We start from the raw sequence: 18,319 nt of genomic DNA on the forward strand, positions 1-18,319 counted from the left end.
TGTGACTCTCGGACCTTCTCGCCGTGACCCCCCCCCCCCTATTTCGAGAAAATAGCAAATAATATTGAAAAAAATTTCTATTAAACCCCGCAGACCACTAAGAGCTATAAGCTTATCGGTTAAGACAGTAGTTCTCACACTTTTGTCACCCATGGCTCCCTTGCCCGATTCATAGTTCCTATCAATATCTCTAGCTCGCCGCGACGCCCATGACAAAGGTTGACGACGCCCCTAGGAGCCGTGACGTACACTTTGAGAAGCACTGGGTTAAAACCTCGTCAGTATGAGATCGAACTCATCTGCCACGTTAGGAGAGTCTCACTCTGCCGTTATCTATTATGCATCTGAAACTGTTCTGGGTATTTCAAGGACTTCGCTATTATTTAACGTGAAGGAAGGGGGGGGGGGATAGGATTGAAACAGCACCCTTTTTATCAAATGAGGATGAAACGGCACCATATTGACCAGAGGATGAATAGGAAAGGATGAATACCATTTCTTTCCCTTCCAGTTTTATCACTCCTTTACTTTCTGTTCTATCCGATCAAGATAAAGAGTGGAGAAAACTTCTGAACTTTTCATGTTTAGATATTTCTGCAGCAGAGTCTAGTCCGAAAATTGTGGGCTGGTGACATCTCGCGAGCACCGTTGTGCTCTTCATAGTAACCAATATGTAATATCCAAAGTAACCAACCACGTGACCAATTTCATACTCGAGAGGTCATGATTGATAGCAGAGAGAATCCGAAAATCAAGAATTCTCTAATGATGGTCATAATTTATATATGAGTAAATTGGTGTTCCTCTTACAATGATGAGTCGGTGTGTTCTTGACTCGATAACTCATAAATCATTGAAGGTCACTCCGTAGGACCTACTCTCTTATAGGCCTATACAGGCATCCCTCACCTCACGCGATTAATTGGATCTAAAGAGTAATTGCGTAAGACGAAATCGCGTAAATCGAATTAAATTTGACATGGGTAAGATAGGAGTAGGGTTTTCTTCAGAAGGGTAAGGGGGAGAGAGAGAGAGAGAGAGAGGAAAATATACCCAATTTTTAGCAGCAAAATGTATATATCTTTTGAATGAATGAATTAATCACATGCAAACTTAAAAATAAATTTCGGAATTTAGGGCTATATGAATGAATTTAATTGGTACTTTTGTCTTCACTACTTCTGATTGATTATAATTAGTGTGTGTTATAATCAGTTTAAATAAAGACTGATAACTTTTTAATGAAAGCAATTGAGATTCAGCTGACAAGCAGCATTCTTCGTCTCTTAATAAAAACTTTAGAAGCAAGGCTAGAGAATTCTGAATAACCCTCGCGAATATAACAATCATAGGCGTCCGCAGAATATTTTCTCAGGGAGGGGGGGGGGGGTCCAATTTTTTTTCCTTCTCGGGGGGGGGGGGGGAGTTCCGTTTTTTCTTGCAAAATAACATTATAATCTCGGCTTGGGGGATTATGCCTCCCTTTGCGTACGCCAATGATAACAATTGTAGATTCATTTGAACCGTTTTCTTCGAATAAAATTCTGATGGCATTGTCGACGTGTAACCAAAATGTAGCCTACTCATTAATGAGATCTGATTAGATTGATTCGAGCACTTCTTTCATATTTTTCTCATCTACATGAACAAATCCAATGGATTTTGTCATTTTAATTATGTTATAACTACTTTCCAAGATCATTTTCATGATTGAAGAAAACTACAGACTAAATTTTTTTTGGTCGCAATTTCTAAAATGAACTTTTCAAATTCGCGTAAAGTAAAGGGATACCTGTATAAGAAGCCAATTGACACAAACATGAAAAGGAGTGGTGGATGAGAATGGGGTGGATGAAACGGAACGAATATTTTCACCTGAGAATGAAAAGTGGCACTATTTTGAAGAAAGGATGAACCGGAACACCATCGAATAAACTTGTCCCGGCCTAGGGAGGGCCATTTCTTTTCGTACCGTAGGTACGTGGTCCTGGCTCTACCATTGAAATTCGTCAGACCTAGAGGCCTGAAATTTTTGTTGCGTCTTTTGATTTTCGTGAGATTTGTTGATAGATTTCTGATGAGTTTCGTTCTTTGTATAATCTAATAAAATTGGCTACAAAAAACATTTTTGGGATAAAACTTCGAGTAGCCTATCCCGATCCAGAATTCATTTATGCTGCTATCATGGTTACCATATTGGTGCTCCTCTTTTTTGATGGGATCATTGGGGGGAGATGGCGAAGAGCTCCAGCCAAGGGATCCGGGTGAATTCCATTTTCGTCAATACTAAAAGTTGCCTAGCCTGTGATCGCGCCGAAAGCCCCAGCCTATGGCCCTGGCTATAGGATGTGAGACAATAAAGTGCAATGAGGTAAGTTCCTAGTCGTAAGATGCCAAGATATAAAGAGGAGGTGGGAGGTTAAGTCAGAGAGCAGATAAACGAACTGGTATTTATTGACTGAGGATTATATAAACGGCACTCTTCATATATGATGAAACGAGAAAGGATGAATTGGGACATTGAGCCTGGTTCTCCGATTATGCGTAGTCCTGTTAATATTACCTTCATCTAAATTTCGTGGGAAAAGGGCCTTTGGTTGCCATAAGCTCCAATATTTTTTTTTTAAGATTGAGCTTGATTTAAAGATGAAACTGCATTATTTTGACTATAAAATGAATCAGAAAAGGATATGACCGATTTCATAATCGCGATGTCTTGATGCCCGAAGTAAACATTCGAGAATTTATTGATGCTGGTCCTCATTCAAATATGTATACGGTGCTGCTCTTCTTCTAATGATGAGCATGCACTGGTGCTTCTAACTTCACAATTCAAAAAACATCGAAGGCCGCTCCGTCCTCCATGGTTAAGATGATAATATATGAAAAGAGGTGAGTAGTAGGAATGGAGTTGATGAAACAGAACTTGTATGTGTATCATTTGAGGATGAAACGACACTATCTCGAAAAGAGGATGAACCGGAAAGCATGAATCGGGACAGCCCTTTTTCCACTCACATGTACAAATCCTCAAAAAAATTAATTAATTAATTTACAAATTACTTGATTTCCGACGCTTCTTGCAGAAAAATACGATAGTAAAAATTAAGATTCCTTCCGGGGCCATGTGTCAGTCTTATGTGTGGCCTATGGGTATGGAGTTCTGACCGATCTCACTGCCTATCATTCGGGAATCACAATAAGTAATTGTACTGAAGGGATAAAAGAAAAATTGCGCGTTCATTCGCTATAAATCGGTAGCAATGAATCACTGGAATCACTGATGGTCTGGCCGGACCACTGTAACCTACTATTTCTCAGCTTTTGCCAAGTATTCGTGACCGCTCCGTAACCTATCATGGTTAAGAAAGATGCCAATATCCATCCTACATGAAAATGAGTGGGTGGTAAGAATGGATTGGATGAAACAGAACTGATATTTATCACCTGAGGATGAATCGGCACTATTTCGAAAAGAAGGTGAATCGAGAAAGGATGAATCGGCACATCACCTTCTCTACTCACAACCTACAAATCAAAAAATTATTATATTTACATTAAATTATGAAACTTTTTTTTGGGGGGGGGGGGAATAGGGTGTTGAAAAAACATTAAGATTCATCCCAGAGCTAGAAGCCTGTTTCTTGCATACGGGTCTTCAAAGAACTCTATATATAAGGACCCCCAAAAATTTATATTTGCCCAGGGCTTGAAATTTTGAGCCCTGTGACAGCCTTATGTGGGAACATTAGCACTGAATCCCGACCGATCACACTGCCCATCGTTTGGGAATAACTATAAATAATCGCATTGAATGGATAAAAGAAATTTGCATATTCATTCGCCATAATTCGGTTGTAATGACTCACTGATTGTCGGGCCGGACCTACTACACTATGTATTTATCAGCTTTCGCCAGATATTCATGACCCACGGTAGGACCGTCATCCGGTCACGTGACTTCTGAGGTCTGTCTTCCGCGTTAAAAAGTCCATATACGCTTCATTAATCCTTCGCATCAATTGCACGCCTCGAACCGAAAAAAAAAAACGCCGCGCGGAAAAAGGAGTCCGCAAAAAAAAAAACGTCCGCCCTTCTCATCTTCTCCTTTCTTTCTCTGCGGAATGTTCTCTCTCTCTCACCCTATGAGAAAAACTCTCCCCTACTCTTGGCGAACGCTATTGGCCCGGAAGCGGCACGAAACGGCGAATCAACAGCCGGGAATTGTTCGCTAAACCACGCCCCGCGTTTAGACGGCCGGAGGAGTGGGGGGGGGGGGAGGAGAGGAGGAAAAAGCACTTGGTGATGTCGTTTTGAGTCGTCTAGAGTTTCCACAATTGCGGATTCGCACCTTCAGTTTTGAAGAGATTTTTCTTCCCTCATTGCCGTTTTCTTTTGAGAGTTACCCTCCTTCCCTCTCTGTCTCCCTGTAGGAAAAGAGAAGAGAGGGTCATGCACACGGGCGATATTGCACGATCGTCGTTGTCGATTAGGTGATGATGATAGTACCACTCGGCAACTCATAGACTGTTGTTCATTCCCGGGCAAGAAATTCCACGAGTCGTCGTCATCTTCAGTCATACGAACCGCACGACGACCGACCAAAAAATAAGAGAAAAAAAACATCAACGACATCGTGAAGAGTTGTCGAAAGACATCACCGGACATCATAGCGTTGCATGCTTCTCCATCCGCCACAAGTGAGATATGTTGGAGTTCAACACTCCGGCAACGACGGCCGCGAGTTCCATGTTATCCATGCTCAACATTAACATGGAAGCGTCGAGACAGAACTTTCTCCTCGGGAATCCTCCGCTGGCAGCTCTGCATTCGATGGCCGATATGAAACCGAACGGTGTGTCGCCGTATCCGAGTGGTCAGACTCTGAAGCCTTCGCCGGTCGGACTAACGTCGTCGTGTTCGTCTTCCGGTACGCCTCACGGAATCAACGACATACTCAACCGACCCATTAATACGTCGGCTCCCTCCCTGAGCCCTCTGAGTGCCCTGCCCCGGTTAGGGGCCCTTGGAATGGGCGCCGGCATGTACTTTGGTGGGCCCAAAATCGGACTCGGTGAGCTACCGGGCAGACCGCACCTGTATTGGCCGAATGTTTTACAGAGTCAAGCTCTCTGGAGGGACAGATTCGCATCCGCAGCCGGTAAGTCCTATTCTCTTATTATATCCATGTTCGTCAGAAATTAACGTTTTCAATGCGTTTATAAGGGTTAGAAAATAAAACTGTGGGTATCAATAATAAATAACAATATATTTTTTTTTTAAACTGAGACAAATTCATTTAGTAGGCTCCTCTTCCAGGTAGATTTCACTATTCCTATGTGGCCTAGAAACCTAAGATTTTGGACAACCTCCAAAGAAAATACATAACTTTATCTGTGTCAGCAATGTTTTAATGCATTTTGACAATTGCAAAATACTTCTAGCTCTGATATAACATGTTTTACTTGTGTATGACAAAGCAGGTATTAACATAATGTTCGTTGATTAGGCCATACTTGGTGCTAATATTTTAATGCATTTTAGCAATTTCGGAATACTTCGAGGACCTATTCCTCATAAGTTCGGGCCCTAGGCAAATATGCATTTTTTCGGAATCTTTTATGTTGTCATCCTTGAAGCAGAGGCATACGCAGGGTGAGGTAAACATGTGGATCGTACCTAACGTACAAAAAGCGGCAAATTTTAGGGACCTTGAACATTTTTCAGCCCTTGAGCACATGCCTGTTTGCCCGTGCAAAAAATTAGTCTCTGCCTCCAGTGCCGGTATGCTATACGTTATGGGTATATGACGAAGCAGGCACTATCATGCTTTTTGGTGGTTATACATGGTGGTAATCTTTTAATGTATTTTTGTGATTTCAGAATGTTTGTAATGTCGATATGATATGCGTTATGGGTGTATTCGCGGCTGTAGTAGGATAGATTGCTCTCACAATGCCATTTGGATTGAGTCCGTTTATGGTTGAAGAGAGGGAAAATACTATTGGCATTGACTCAAAAGTGTAGAATAAGCCTTTTTAAGTCAAGGTATATATTACTCTATCAATAAATTTTGCGTCTGAATATGTGCCTTCGTCTCTTTTCGGGGGGGGGGGGCAATAGCTACAATCTGCCAGTTACAGATAAAGATGTCTCCCGCTTCATCATCTTTTCGAAACGGTGCGGATTCATCCTCAGAATGATAAATAAGAGTTCTGCTTTATTCACTACATTCCTACATACTTCATGTCCGTATTGGCACCTTTACCATTAACGGAGTGGTCTTCATTGATTTTCGAGTTATCGAGCCATTAGTTCCAACACTCTTATTAATAGAAGAGAAGCATCAATGCAGGCACAGGCAGGTATATTTAAATTATAAGCAGCAAGATGCGTTAATGAATTCTTTAACGTTCGATTCGGGTATTGATCAAGACCTAGCTCGTATGAAATCAATCGCATTGGTACTTTGAAGAGCACCATGGTACTGTCATCAGTTGTCTCATCAGCACGCAATCTCGAACTAGACCATTACTTCCTACATAGATACATGCATCTAGGAAGTGATGAACTCGCTACAGAAATATCTAAACATGAAGTTCTGAAGTCTTTTCCATTCTTTATCTTGATGGGATAGAAGCTTGATGTCAATAGTCCCGTTTAATCCTCAACCGATAAAAAGTGTTCAACGGGGAGGGGGAACACACACACACACACACACACACACACACACACACACACATGTGTTTTTTGAATTTCCTCATAGAGTGGACGTTTTTTCAAAGGTTATAGAGAAGTATCTGAATCAGCTGTCACATTTGTATTGTATTTAATTTTTGATAAAATGAAAGTCTATTTGCATAGCCTATTCAGAATATTTGAGATATCGTTCTCGAAGTTAAGCACACATTTCTACGCACTCTGTTACGGGAAGCACTTTTTTGCAGTTCACAGAAAAAAAACTTTAAGAACACATCACACAAAGTAAGATTTAAATTATAAATTACCAACCCATTGTCTGTCAGCGATAAAAGGAATTTTGATTGTAATTAGCTAAATATGTGTAAAAAATACATAATAAACTTTTCTGTGTGCTATTTGGAAAAAAAAAACCATGGAAACTACCAAAACGACAGAAAAAAAACAAAAAATTCTTTAAAACTGCCATTTTTCAGCATATGTGTAAGAAATAAGCTGATTTTGTTATTTTAAGAGATAAAAGCAGCAGAAATGGTAAAGTGCTTATTTTTTTACAGCGATACTAGTTTCCGGAACAGAGTGGGCAAAATCCGTGACTTTCAGTCGTAAAACCCAAAAAGTAAAATATTATTACAAAATAAAAGCGAAAAATATTTATGAAGTTTTAAACTTCAAGTCATTTTGGCTATAATTTGAGATCAATTTTATTTTGAAAATTCAACTTTGAATTTTTCATTTGAAAATGTGGAATGTACACTTTTTTGGGACTGACCCATAACCCTATATGCCACATCAGCATGGGGCCCCCCCCCCCACATTCTGGAGCACAGGACTCCTAAGCCAAGATCTTTGACGGAACCCCCTCAATGGTTTAAACAATAATAATAATGCTGCAAGATATACGGAAGACTGGGTGTTGTGAAGATATTTATTATTTGAGATGTTAATTTTTTTTAAGGAAGGAAAAAACACTCATTTCTGCCTCTACCGGGAGTCGAACCCGGGTCCCTCGATTGCGGGATGAGTGCTCTGACCACTAAGCTACAGAGGAGATAGAGGTTTTCCAAGAGAATAATGAGACTTGCTCCGAGTCCCGGGTTGCAGCCCCGCCAGCCCCCATTCCTATGGTGTCGATGAAATTCATACAGCACAGTTTTTTAAGCTGTGCATGGCTTTGTGAAGTCAAAATAAAACACTTGAGTGTTTTACTCCGTTTCTCGTCCCCCCCCCCCCCATTATTTTCTGCGGCGCCCATAGAGCCACTACCTACGCACCTGTTCAATTCTGGTTCTTTGTCTATTGCCGCTATGTACGTTGCTGCAACATCATGATCGATATGAGAAACTACAATTAATAATAATTTTAAATGAAATAAAAGGAGCAAATTAATAATTTTCGAACGATAATTAGATATTACACATTGTGAAGATATTATTTTGCGTATTATCGGCCGATAAGTATAACCGGAGGATCCCGTCGTGTCGAGCGGAAAGATGAGACAGAGAGAGAGATATATATATATATATAGAGATGTTCGAACCAAATCATTGACTGTGGATGCGCGTGTGGATGCCCTCGGAACATGGATGATGTACCACCGGAGTTTCCGTCGTCTCTCCCTCGGGGAATGCCCTGCCGCTCTGCTATCTGTCTTGAACGTCCTTGGCCGTGTTACCGATTCATGTTAGGATTTATTCCTCTATGTCTTCCCTCCATGTAATAGGACTGTACTTTCCTACGAGGGCCTATCGAAAATGAGAGTTAAACCGAATTCATTTCTTATATAATGATCATCAAAAAATAAACTCTTTTTTTTTTTTTCAAACCTCCTTATGCAGCTTTTACATGGGAATCATCATAAACGTCACTGTTTGATGAACTGACCTGACATGTACAAGAGTCTGAAAACTTTATCCGTTCAAGAATTTCGGATTTCTGAACTTTCTGTGTAAATGGCCCGAGTTGTGTTTACCGTGTTGATGGATGAATTACGCCTCACTCTCTTGTTTATGCCATTGGAATAATTAGCCCAACTCTGTCTTCAGCCTCTCGCAGCACTTCAAATGAATATGTTCTAGATTTCTTGTCCAGTCGGACTCACTTTTCTGCTTGCCGACCACATTTCAATCGAGATTTTTCTTGTTGACCGTATAAGAACTGAATTATTCCTCTCTCTGAGGGGCAAAAAAATTAATGAAAAATGCTGATGAAATGCAAAATATCATAAATATCATATAATAAATTTCAATTAATGAAATGCATTATGATCACACTATTTATGATTCATACTGAGGTCATAATTATCATTAATTCGTATGCTTATCAAGTTTTATACATCCTACACCGCATTTTAAACTGTGCAATATTTTTTTGGCATTGCTTTGCATGCCAGAAAAAATTCTGGAAAGGGGCGGAATACATTGTGTATTCGTGCTTTATTACATCCTATTGTGTCCTAGAGACTTCATTTTTCTCCGTAGTTGAATGATGGCCAACCCCTTCTTTTTGCAATCGCCATTCTTCCGCTATCGGCTGAACCTGTGGTGGCAAAACTTTCCTTAACTTATGCTTATGAGAAAGCTAAATCATAGCTAAAGTTATTCATTCCCCTAACTATTGCCGTATCAATGATTTCAGTGTATACCGTTGCCCATTTTCAAGGTGTCCCTTGAGCCCAATTTATATCTGCAATAATTAGTTAGATGCGACTCACACAAAAGTTTGTATAAAACCAAAAGTTTATGAGAACACTTGAAACCAATGAATAAATTACAGAACTAACGAGAGAAATAAGTCCAAGCTTAAGATGTCACAGCCAATGAAGGGATCCCGCTGTTATTTCCGCTCCAGGCTCCGTGTCTGATCGAGAGCTCCTACCGTGTGCTTAATTCCAATTAAGAATCACGGAATGGATATAGAAAAAAACTTCTGATCATTCTATTTAGCACGATTGAAATTATCAATGTCAATTATCGCCTTGTTCGGGTTCGATCACCGGCTGGTAAAGTTCTTTTGGAATAACTTTCAAAATATTAAAACCGCATCTTAACTACTCGTATCGATAGAAGCAATGCCATAACTAGGATTTTTGCCGCCAATACAGCTTTAAAATTCAATAATTCTATAACGGTGCTCTGTTCCCACCTAAAACTGCCGCCCCCCTAAATTTCGCCTCCCGCGGCAGTTGCCTCCTCTGCGCCTCCCCCCTCCCTCTAGTTACGGCCCTAGATAGGAGCATAGGATTAACGCGCCTGCAGACGTCAAAATAACGGGTGGATTTTCAGAATCACAGCGTTTCATGGATTTCAATCTTCTTCGATCAGTTCTTCACGTGTGTATCGGGATTTTGTGTTCAAGGAGATTCAAAACTTTGGATTTTCCTTTGGATATGGTGGCACCTAGGAGCCGCTATTACATTAATATCCGGGTCGACAGGCCTTTGTTTCTAGTACCGATACGGTACATGAAAGCTTTTCACTTGTGTAAAATTATCTTAACCTTTACCTCATTAATAGACCAAAAAATGATAAATTTCATTGATCTCGACAGTAGTCATAAATTTCTTTCGGAAGAGGACTACAGTCAAACCTCGTTAGTTCGTCACCCGGTTAACTCGTCACTTCGCTTACCGGGTCACTTTTTTGGAAGTCGCAATTGTCCTCAGGCAGGAATAAGCACAGCTATGGCTTACTCCGTTTAACGAGTCACTCCGCTTACTAAGTCATATTTTTGCTCTCCCAAGAGTGTCTCATTAACGAGGTTTGACTGTATATGTATATTTTAACCCTTCATTTCATCTTTTAACACGTTCTTGATTTGTCTTCCGATTCGAAACCAAATTACACATAATTTTTATTTGTGATATTACAGTATTTAAATAACATATTTCTCTGAAGTGTCAAAACATTCACATAGTACGTACGTTTTTTACTCTCGTATGTTTCTCCTTTAAATTTATGTAACTTTTTTGATGTAGACATCCTTTAACGAATGTAATCAACATTTTGATAAAACACATATTAATTAACTTTATTCAATATAATAATTAGTAATTATAATTATGAGAAATATCATCTATCATGTGACAATTTCTCTTTTTTTTTTGAAACTATAAGAAAAAAAAATTGTTTTTGTTTATAGTCAGGACAAAACAATTTCCTATCAAAAACAAGAATATTTCTGAAAACTTTATTTTTTTGAAAAACTATAAAAAAATTAATATCTTTGAAAAAAATTTTTTTTAAAAATATACTATGACGCACACATATATATATTGGACCTTCCAATTCCCAAAAACGTTCGTTTCTTACAAAAAACTGTATGAAATGTAATTGAAAAAAAAGCTCCAACACGGCGCTCAATGAAGCTCTCAAAAAAGTCAATTTTTATACGACCCGCTAAATTAATCCTCGTCGAATTACTCCTAACACGGCTGTTGGAAAAGTTTGACCACCCACGCTGGGTGTTCAACCTATATGAGGGTGCGGACATGGCTCCCCACATCCTGTAGCGGGGCTCCTAGGCTGGGATCTTTCGCGGGCCCTTTCTGTAGTTAATTTATAGAGTGAAAAAGTAAAAAAATGATGATAACCGTCCCGGGCCCCAGGGCTAGAGCCCTGTCAGCCCCCCCCCCTATATGGGGGCCATGGGTGCGGGTCACTTGAAAGTGCTCTCCAACTGTGACGCGGTGAGAAATTGCTGAAGAAATTGCGGATGCATTTTAATTGAGCTGTAAATATGCCACGGGTCGCTTGAGTGATCTGGAACTGGCTGCAAGTTCCTCAAGTGATCCGTAAATATGGCGCAGGACACTTAAAAGAGCTATAAGTGTTCCACGGGCCGCTTGAGCGACCTATAAACGTGACTCGGATCAATCAAGTTATCTGTTAACGTGGCAGAAGTCACTAAGAACATATGTAAATGTGCAGCGGATCATTTAGGTAAGCTGTAAATGTGGCACAAGTGATTTAAGTAAACTGTAAATGCGCCGCGGATCATTCGAGCGAGTTGTAAATGTGCCACGAATCATTTAAGTAAGCAGTAAATGTGTCACTGGTCACTCAAGTGATCTCGGAATGTACCACGGACCATTTAAGTGGTCTTGAAATGTGCCGCGGGCAATTTAAATGATCTGGAAACGTGATTAGTTCATTTTTAAATAATCAAGTTTGAGGTCACGGACCACATCAGATCAATCCAAGGTCCACATTTGGCCCCAGAGTTGACGTGGGGTCATCCCACTAAGTGACCCGCGTCACTAGCCGGTCATAAGTTGAGCCTGTACGCTATCGATACTTTAATACTGCCGCATTACATGATACAACAACATATAATATTCATCAATAATTTTTCCAATCAATATTAATTGATCAAATAGTATATCAAACACACATGAAAACACATATATACGAAGTACGAATCGGTTAATTATTCCCGAACGTGTATCAGCTATTAACGTAAAAAGCCGTCGAAGCGCTATCAACAGCTATTCGCTGCAGTTAATTAGCATTCTAAGAGCTAATTATTACCCGGGAAAACATCGTTATTAAAAACGATGGATCCCATTCCCAGACCGATCAAAATCTCGGGAAAAAAAAAAGTAAAGATAAAAATCGTAAATCCAAACAAAACGATCGTGGAATAAAAGGCAATTCACGCGACTTTTCATCGCCTATATATATATATATACGATAAGTTTTTTATTTCCTTGATCATAAAAATAGGAATATTTTCGTAAGTTTTACGGAAAATTGAAATCCATGTTTCTCGCATTCCATGCCAAAAAAATCGAAAGGAAAAAAAAATTATTATTATTATTATTTTTATCTCTCTCCGATTTTTACGATATTTTTACGACGATTTCGTCGGTTATTATTATTATTATTATTATTCCGAGTAACTCTTCCCATAATAATAATAATAAAAACGAGGAGAATAAAGACAGGAATTTACTTGATTTAAATAATAGTCATATTTATGAAAAAAAAAATCGTATAAGTATCATAAAAAATTTTAAAATATTTAAAAAAATCGGATTTTTAAATTTCAAGGGGGGGGGGGGGGGCTGGGAAATTAAATTATCTTTGAAAAAAAAAAATTATCCAATTTTTATTCCTTATGCAAATATAATATCGGGAAAAAATTTTCTCCTTCGCGGCACATCATTATTTTCATGATGATGATGATGATACTTATTATTGTTATTACTTATTTCTATTCACGAGATTTTCAAAAATGAAGAAGAAGAAGAAGAAGAAGAAATGATCCGATTTGCATTTTAGGGTGGAAAGAATTGGATTATTTCCGGATTATTTTCTTTTTTTTTTACATATTCCAATGTCATAGGGTTATCATTGGGAATTTTTTGAGTAAGGTGGAATAATAATTATTTAATATTAAGACGGTGATTATAATTAAAGTTCCCACACACTCTGAGTAGTTTTTCCTCAAAAACTGCTTAGCGGAATACAGAATTTTTTTTTTTTGGGATATATTAATGAGACCATGAGATGAGAGATTTGTGAAATTAAAAAAAATAGTGCAATTTCCAACCACCAGGGGAAAAATTGGCACTTTTTTTATTTCATTTTTCATTTTTCCATGGTCCATATGGAGTATATATACCAAATTTTGATGGAATACGTCCTCCAAGAAATAGACTATGGAAACTTTAATTATAATCACGGTACATAACGGTACAAATATTCAAACAACACACTTCCCTTAGAATTTGTAATAGAGATGGCAACACTAAAAATTCACACACAACGCTATACGCGCACTCAGACTGTCACGTGCACATTCTCACACTTCCGGCACAGCTCAATTGGCAGTAAATTGCCCATGGTGATAGACCGGAGCTGTGCTCGGTATGAAAGAAAAGAAAGAAAGGTCCGAACTCTCTCTCTCTCTCTTTTACTCATAGGATTAATAATCGCAATTTCCCATTTAAAGCGTTTACCCTCTTACGACGTTTTTCATGACGAATTTTTGAAAAAAAAACGTTATAAGCGGGATCCACTCTATTCGAAAAGCTGCGCCATCTATTTTCAAACCAATAGTGATTGAATGAGGATACACCATGATAGCCATGGAAGGAATCCGCTGGCGGAAAAATTTCGAAAACCACTGGACTCAAAGAATATCACGTGACTCATGTACTGTATATCGGTGACTTTTCCCAAATTTCGGAAGACAAATGCGATCCCTGTAATACCTCTCACGTCAGGAGCCTTGGTCATGCGTTATAGACCTTGTGGCCCATTGAACATATAGGTCCATATCACTTGTGGCCCATGGAATTAGCCTTAGTTACAGAATTTATAGAAATGTGCTGAAAAAGAAACAACATTCAATGGAAAAAACGTATTCCTAAATTGGCGAAAGAAATAATTTGAAAATCATTTTTAGACAACATATTCAAAACTAAAGAGAGGATTAATTTCGAATTTAATGAGAAATAATGCCATCATTATTGAAAGAAACAAATTCAGAATTGTCAAAAAAAAAAAATTCAGAATTAATTGGCATTTATAACGAATGGAAAAATTTATTTCAAAATTATTGAAAGAGATAATTTCAGAATTAATGAAGATTCGTATATAATATTAAAAAAAACATTTCATTATTAATGAAAATTCGTTTTTAATGAAAAAATAATTAGAATTTACGAGAATTCCTTTTCGATGGATAGAATTCAGAATTTATAGAAATTCATTTTCATTTCATAATTAATCTCAGAATAAAATTTTCTAACAAGAAATAGGGAATCCTTTTTGACTCGAAGCTTCAAGTCCCGTTGGGCGTATCCGTCAAGACGCCCACTGTGTGAATCTAGATACTACTATTGCTACTACTTTAACCGTACATGTACCTCGTGCACATTCCTCTGCGGAATTACTGACGAACTGGTACGTGCTAGAGAATCTCTGTTCTTAATGTATATGTGGCACTAACACGTATTTACATAGTTAAATCAATCGACTGATGGTTTTCGAAATAGGATAGCAAGAAAACGGTACTAGATATTAAAGCCATTTTTGCGGAACATAAATGTGCGAACTCGGGAGTTTCAGATACAAAATTCATGTTGCAAGGGGTTGCATAATTATTTTTAAAAAATAACTTTTTATATGGGCACTCTGTGCCTAAAATTCCTAATAAGAAATCTGTTGTCCTGTCAGCAACATGATCCCTTGATAGAAATTTCGAAGTGTCGATGATAGCGAGATTAACCAAACAGGTACAAAATCGAGCACTGCGTGGTGCTCGTGGGCAGCAGGTTGAGAGGATGACTCACTTACTGGCGTTTAGTGGCCGTAACTTGCAAACCATACACTCGATTCACACGCAGTAACTTCCTATGTGTTCAATTTACACTCCTAAATATGCGGACATCCACGCGACATTCAGCGATCACTGAAACATGTTTAAAAACCTATTTACCGCGGAGTAGCACTAACCCATATGTTTATGGGTCCAGTGAATGGACTGGATTTTCGAGAAGGTGATTGCCTTAACACCTATCATTTTTTAATTCTCTTCCCGCTTAAAGACCGTTTAAATTAGTGGAGCGTTCAGCAATATAACTTGTATGCTACACGACTATTATAAGTCAGGGAAACGTCCTTTCAATGCCGTCAGCGTTCCAAATAGGGGGCATCCCTCGCTTTACGCGGTTTCGCTTAAAATGATTTCGCTATAACGCGATTTTGAAAACTTAATTTTATGAATTGCTACCCTTAAAATCTGTAGATTGAATTTTAAGGTAGGACAAAATTTAGAGGTAGGAAAAAATTGAAATGACAAAATCCGTTGGATTTGCTGATGTAGATGAAACAAATATGCAAATAACGCTCAAATTCATCTCGCCAAATCTCAATAATGAGCATCTTTTGATGACACATCGACAGTGATATCAGAAATTCAACTGAAGGAAACGATCTTAATGAATCTAAATTGCCACATTTTTGCTAGGGATATTTAGCATGCTATAGCTTTGCTTAAAAATTTTTTTATAAAGAGTCGTAGAATGCTGTTTATCAGCCGAATCTCGAATGCTTTCATTGAAAAAGTTATCAGTCCATCCATCTCTCAGGTTTTTCAGCAAAGAACACACTAGAATCAACCACAAGTACTACTGAAGACAGAGACGTAAAAACGTGTTTATTAAATTTATTCATATACTCTAAATTGACAAACATAGTTTGAATAACTAATTAATTCAAAAAAATTTGTTTTGCTGCTCAAAATTTGGTTTATTTCTCTCTCTCTCTCTCTTATCCATCTGAAGAAAATCCTCTATACTTATCTTACCCATGTTAAATTCAACTCGCTTTACGCGATTTCGTCTTACATGATTAATTCATTTTGCTCAGACAATAAATCGCGTAAAGCGAGGTACGCCTGAACATTAATGAAATCATTATTTTTCAATCCGATGTGGTCGCAGGGATGAACTCAGAGTTTTTTGTTTGTATTAAACTTCTTAAAAAACCTTAAATATCGTCTGGGAAAAGTCTAAATCTAGGTGAAAAATATGCAGACAGTACGCCTATGTATCTACAGAGATGTTTCTTGTGAATTATGAAAACATTCCGGTAGGGAAGGAGGGTCAAGGTCTCATGGAAATAATCTTGGGGGTCCTTGAGAATAAAGTTCAAATACATACATTGAATATGACAGAAAAACGACCATAAAATTTGCCAGATAACACTTCCGTTGTTTATTCAACACAACGTTATCTTCCTCTTCCACCATTTTGGAGGGACTTCCGTTTTGACTTATCTTATTTCTGTTATCTTGTTGTGTCTGGTATGAAAATTTGGGTTTTGTGAGTGGAGTATAGCGTATATTCAGGTGCAGGCAATGCGATGTATTTACGGTGTCATGTGACCTGAGTGCCTAAGAAAAATCTAGTCGTACTGTGAGTGTGACCTTCTCAATTCTTTAATTGGAAAACCTTTTCTTGGGGAATTTTCTTTTCTGTAGTAGAGACGTTTTCGTTTGTGCTCAAGATTGTCTATCCTTATATTTATCTCCCCCCTCCCCCAATTGTGACACAGCGTTAGAAACTCTTGACTTAATTGGTAATTTAAAGTATAATGTTTGTATAATGTTATTCTGAAGATGTTCCGTGACACAAATCTAACCGGCCGATCTCGTTGGACCCCGAAGTTTTGAGGCACAGTGTAACAACATGCATGGTACACTATTGTTGCGCCTAAGGGATCAGTGCGATCCGTCCAAGGCAAGCTAAATAGAATATTTATGCTGGTTGCAAACACACCCATAAAGCAGAGTGAATAAAGCAGCCTTAAAAATGATTTCGCAATCATTTCAATGGATTGATTGGAGATCGCAATCAATCCAATCAGTTTTTTTTATGATTCTAGATATTGTTGCGTCCTTTCCAAATTCATCCTGTGGCTCTGGTAAAAATGGTGCCATTCATCTTTGGTTGCATCTGAGCAAACTAAGTACCTTTGCGTCCTTTCCGGATTCTTCCTCCGGCCAAAATGGTGTCATTTTTCCTCGATAGCACAGAGCACGCAAACAGAGTATTTGTGTTCAGAGCAAAGTTTTCATGACCAGGTATCGTGTTCTCTCCTGATTCATACCCTGACCAAACTGCTGCCGTTCTAGTTTCGTAATCTGAGTGACCAAGGATTAACTCATTAATTACAATAGAGCATGAATCGGGAAACGACGCAACGTTACCTTAGTCTTAAAAAAAACCCACCAAAGACAATCCGATTCCTACCAGAAAACGGTGTAAATATCTTACATAAAGTATTTTCCATTCAACACCTGGTGTCCAACACTCCACAGTAAAAGCACACGTGTATATTTTTAGGGCTATCTAGACACTCGAGAACCTTGATTTCCACACACACGCAGAAGAGTTAAAACCAAAGCGTATTAATAAAAGCGTACTAATAAAGCGTCTTTAATACGCTTTGGTTAAAATACAAAAAGATATTCCTATCTCTGCTTATAAAATGAAGAACTCAGAACATGGTCACTCAGAGCATGCAAACTGAGAATATTTATCTATAGCAGGGTTTTCAAAAAGCTGGATACCGTCACGTCCTTTCCCGATTCATCTTCTGGTCAAAGTGGTGCCATCTATCCTTAATTGTACATAAATAGACTAGGTACCGTTGCGTCCTTTTCTGATTCTACCTCCAGCCAAAATGGTCTTGTATTCTTTTGGTCGCACAGACCACGCCAACAGAGGGTTTATTGTGTCTAGTAGGTTTTTTTAAGACTAAGCACCACATTGCGTCTTTTCAAAATTCATCCTCTAGCTCTAGCTGGTCAAAAAACGTGCCGTTTATCCTTAGTCGCACATATCACGTAAACAGAAGATTTTTGTCTATATCGTAGACAATAACCCAGACAGACATAAAAAAATCGCTCCCTCTTTTTTATAACTAGATACATCTTTGCGTCCTTTGCCAATTCCTCCTCCTGTCCAAATGGTTCCGTTTCGGTTACGCACCCTGCACGAATATGGAAAAACGGCGCCATTGTACCTGGCAGTCGAGTGGTTAGGTAGCTAGCCTTTCACTGGGTAGGTCTGGGTTCGAATCCCGGTTCGGGCATGGATGTCTACTAA

At 38.6% G+C, this 18,319-nt stretch overlaps 1 protein-coding gene and 1 non-coding gene across 2 annotated transcripts in view; one reads left to right on the forward strand and one right to left on the reverse strand.

Annotated features, from left to right (window-relative positions):
- The first annotated feature begins 4,331 nt into the window (after positions 1–4,331).
- The window catches only part of LOC149079430 (homeobox protein Nkx-6.2-like), a 31,472-nt gene continuing 17,484 nt past the window's right edge, over positions 4,332–18,319 (forward strand). The window contains exon 1 of the mRNA XM_089239967.1: positions 4,332–5,161. Within this exon, the coding sequence (XP_089096093.1) occupies positions 4,708–5,161 (454 nt within the window). The 5' untranslated portion in view covers positions 4,332–4,707. The remainder of the gene's footprint in view (positions 5,162–18,319) is intronic.
- TRNAA-CGC (transfer RNA alanine (anticodon CGC)) lies at positions 7,679–7,750 on the reverse strand. Its single transcript has one exon. It is a non-coding gene; the product is annotated as a tRNA-Ala (tRNA).

Source organism: Pholcus phalangioides, unplaced genomic scaffold (genome assembly GCF_987345545.1).
Source record: "Pholcus phalangioides strain wild (caught in Gottingen) unplaced genomic scaffold, Ppha-v1.0 ptg000012l_1, whole genome shotgun sequence".
Taxonomy (NCBI): domain Eukaryota; kingdom Metazoa; phylum Arthropoda; class Arachnida; order Araneae; family Pholcidae; genus Pholcus; species Pholcus phalangioides.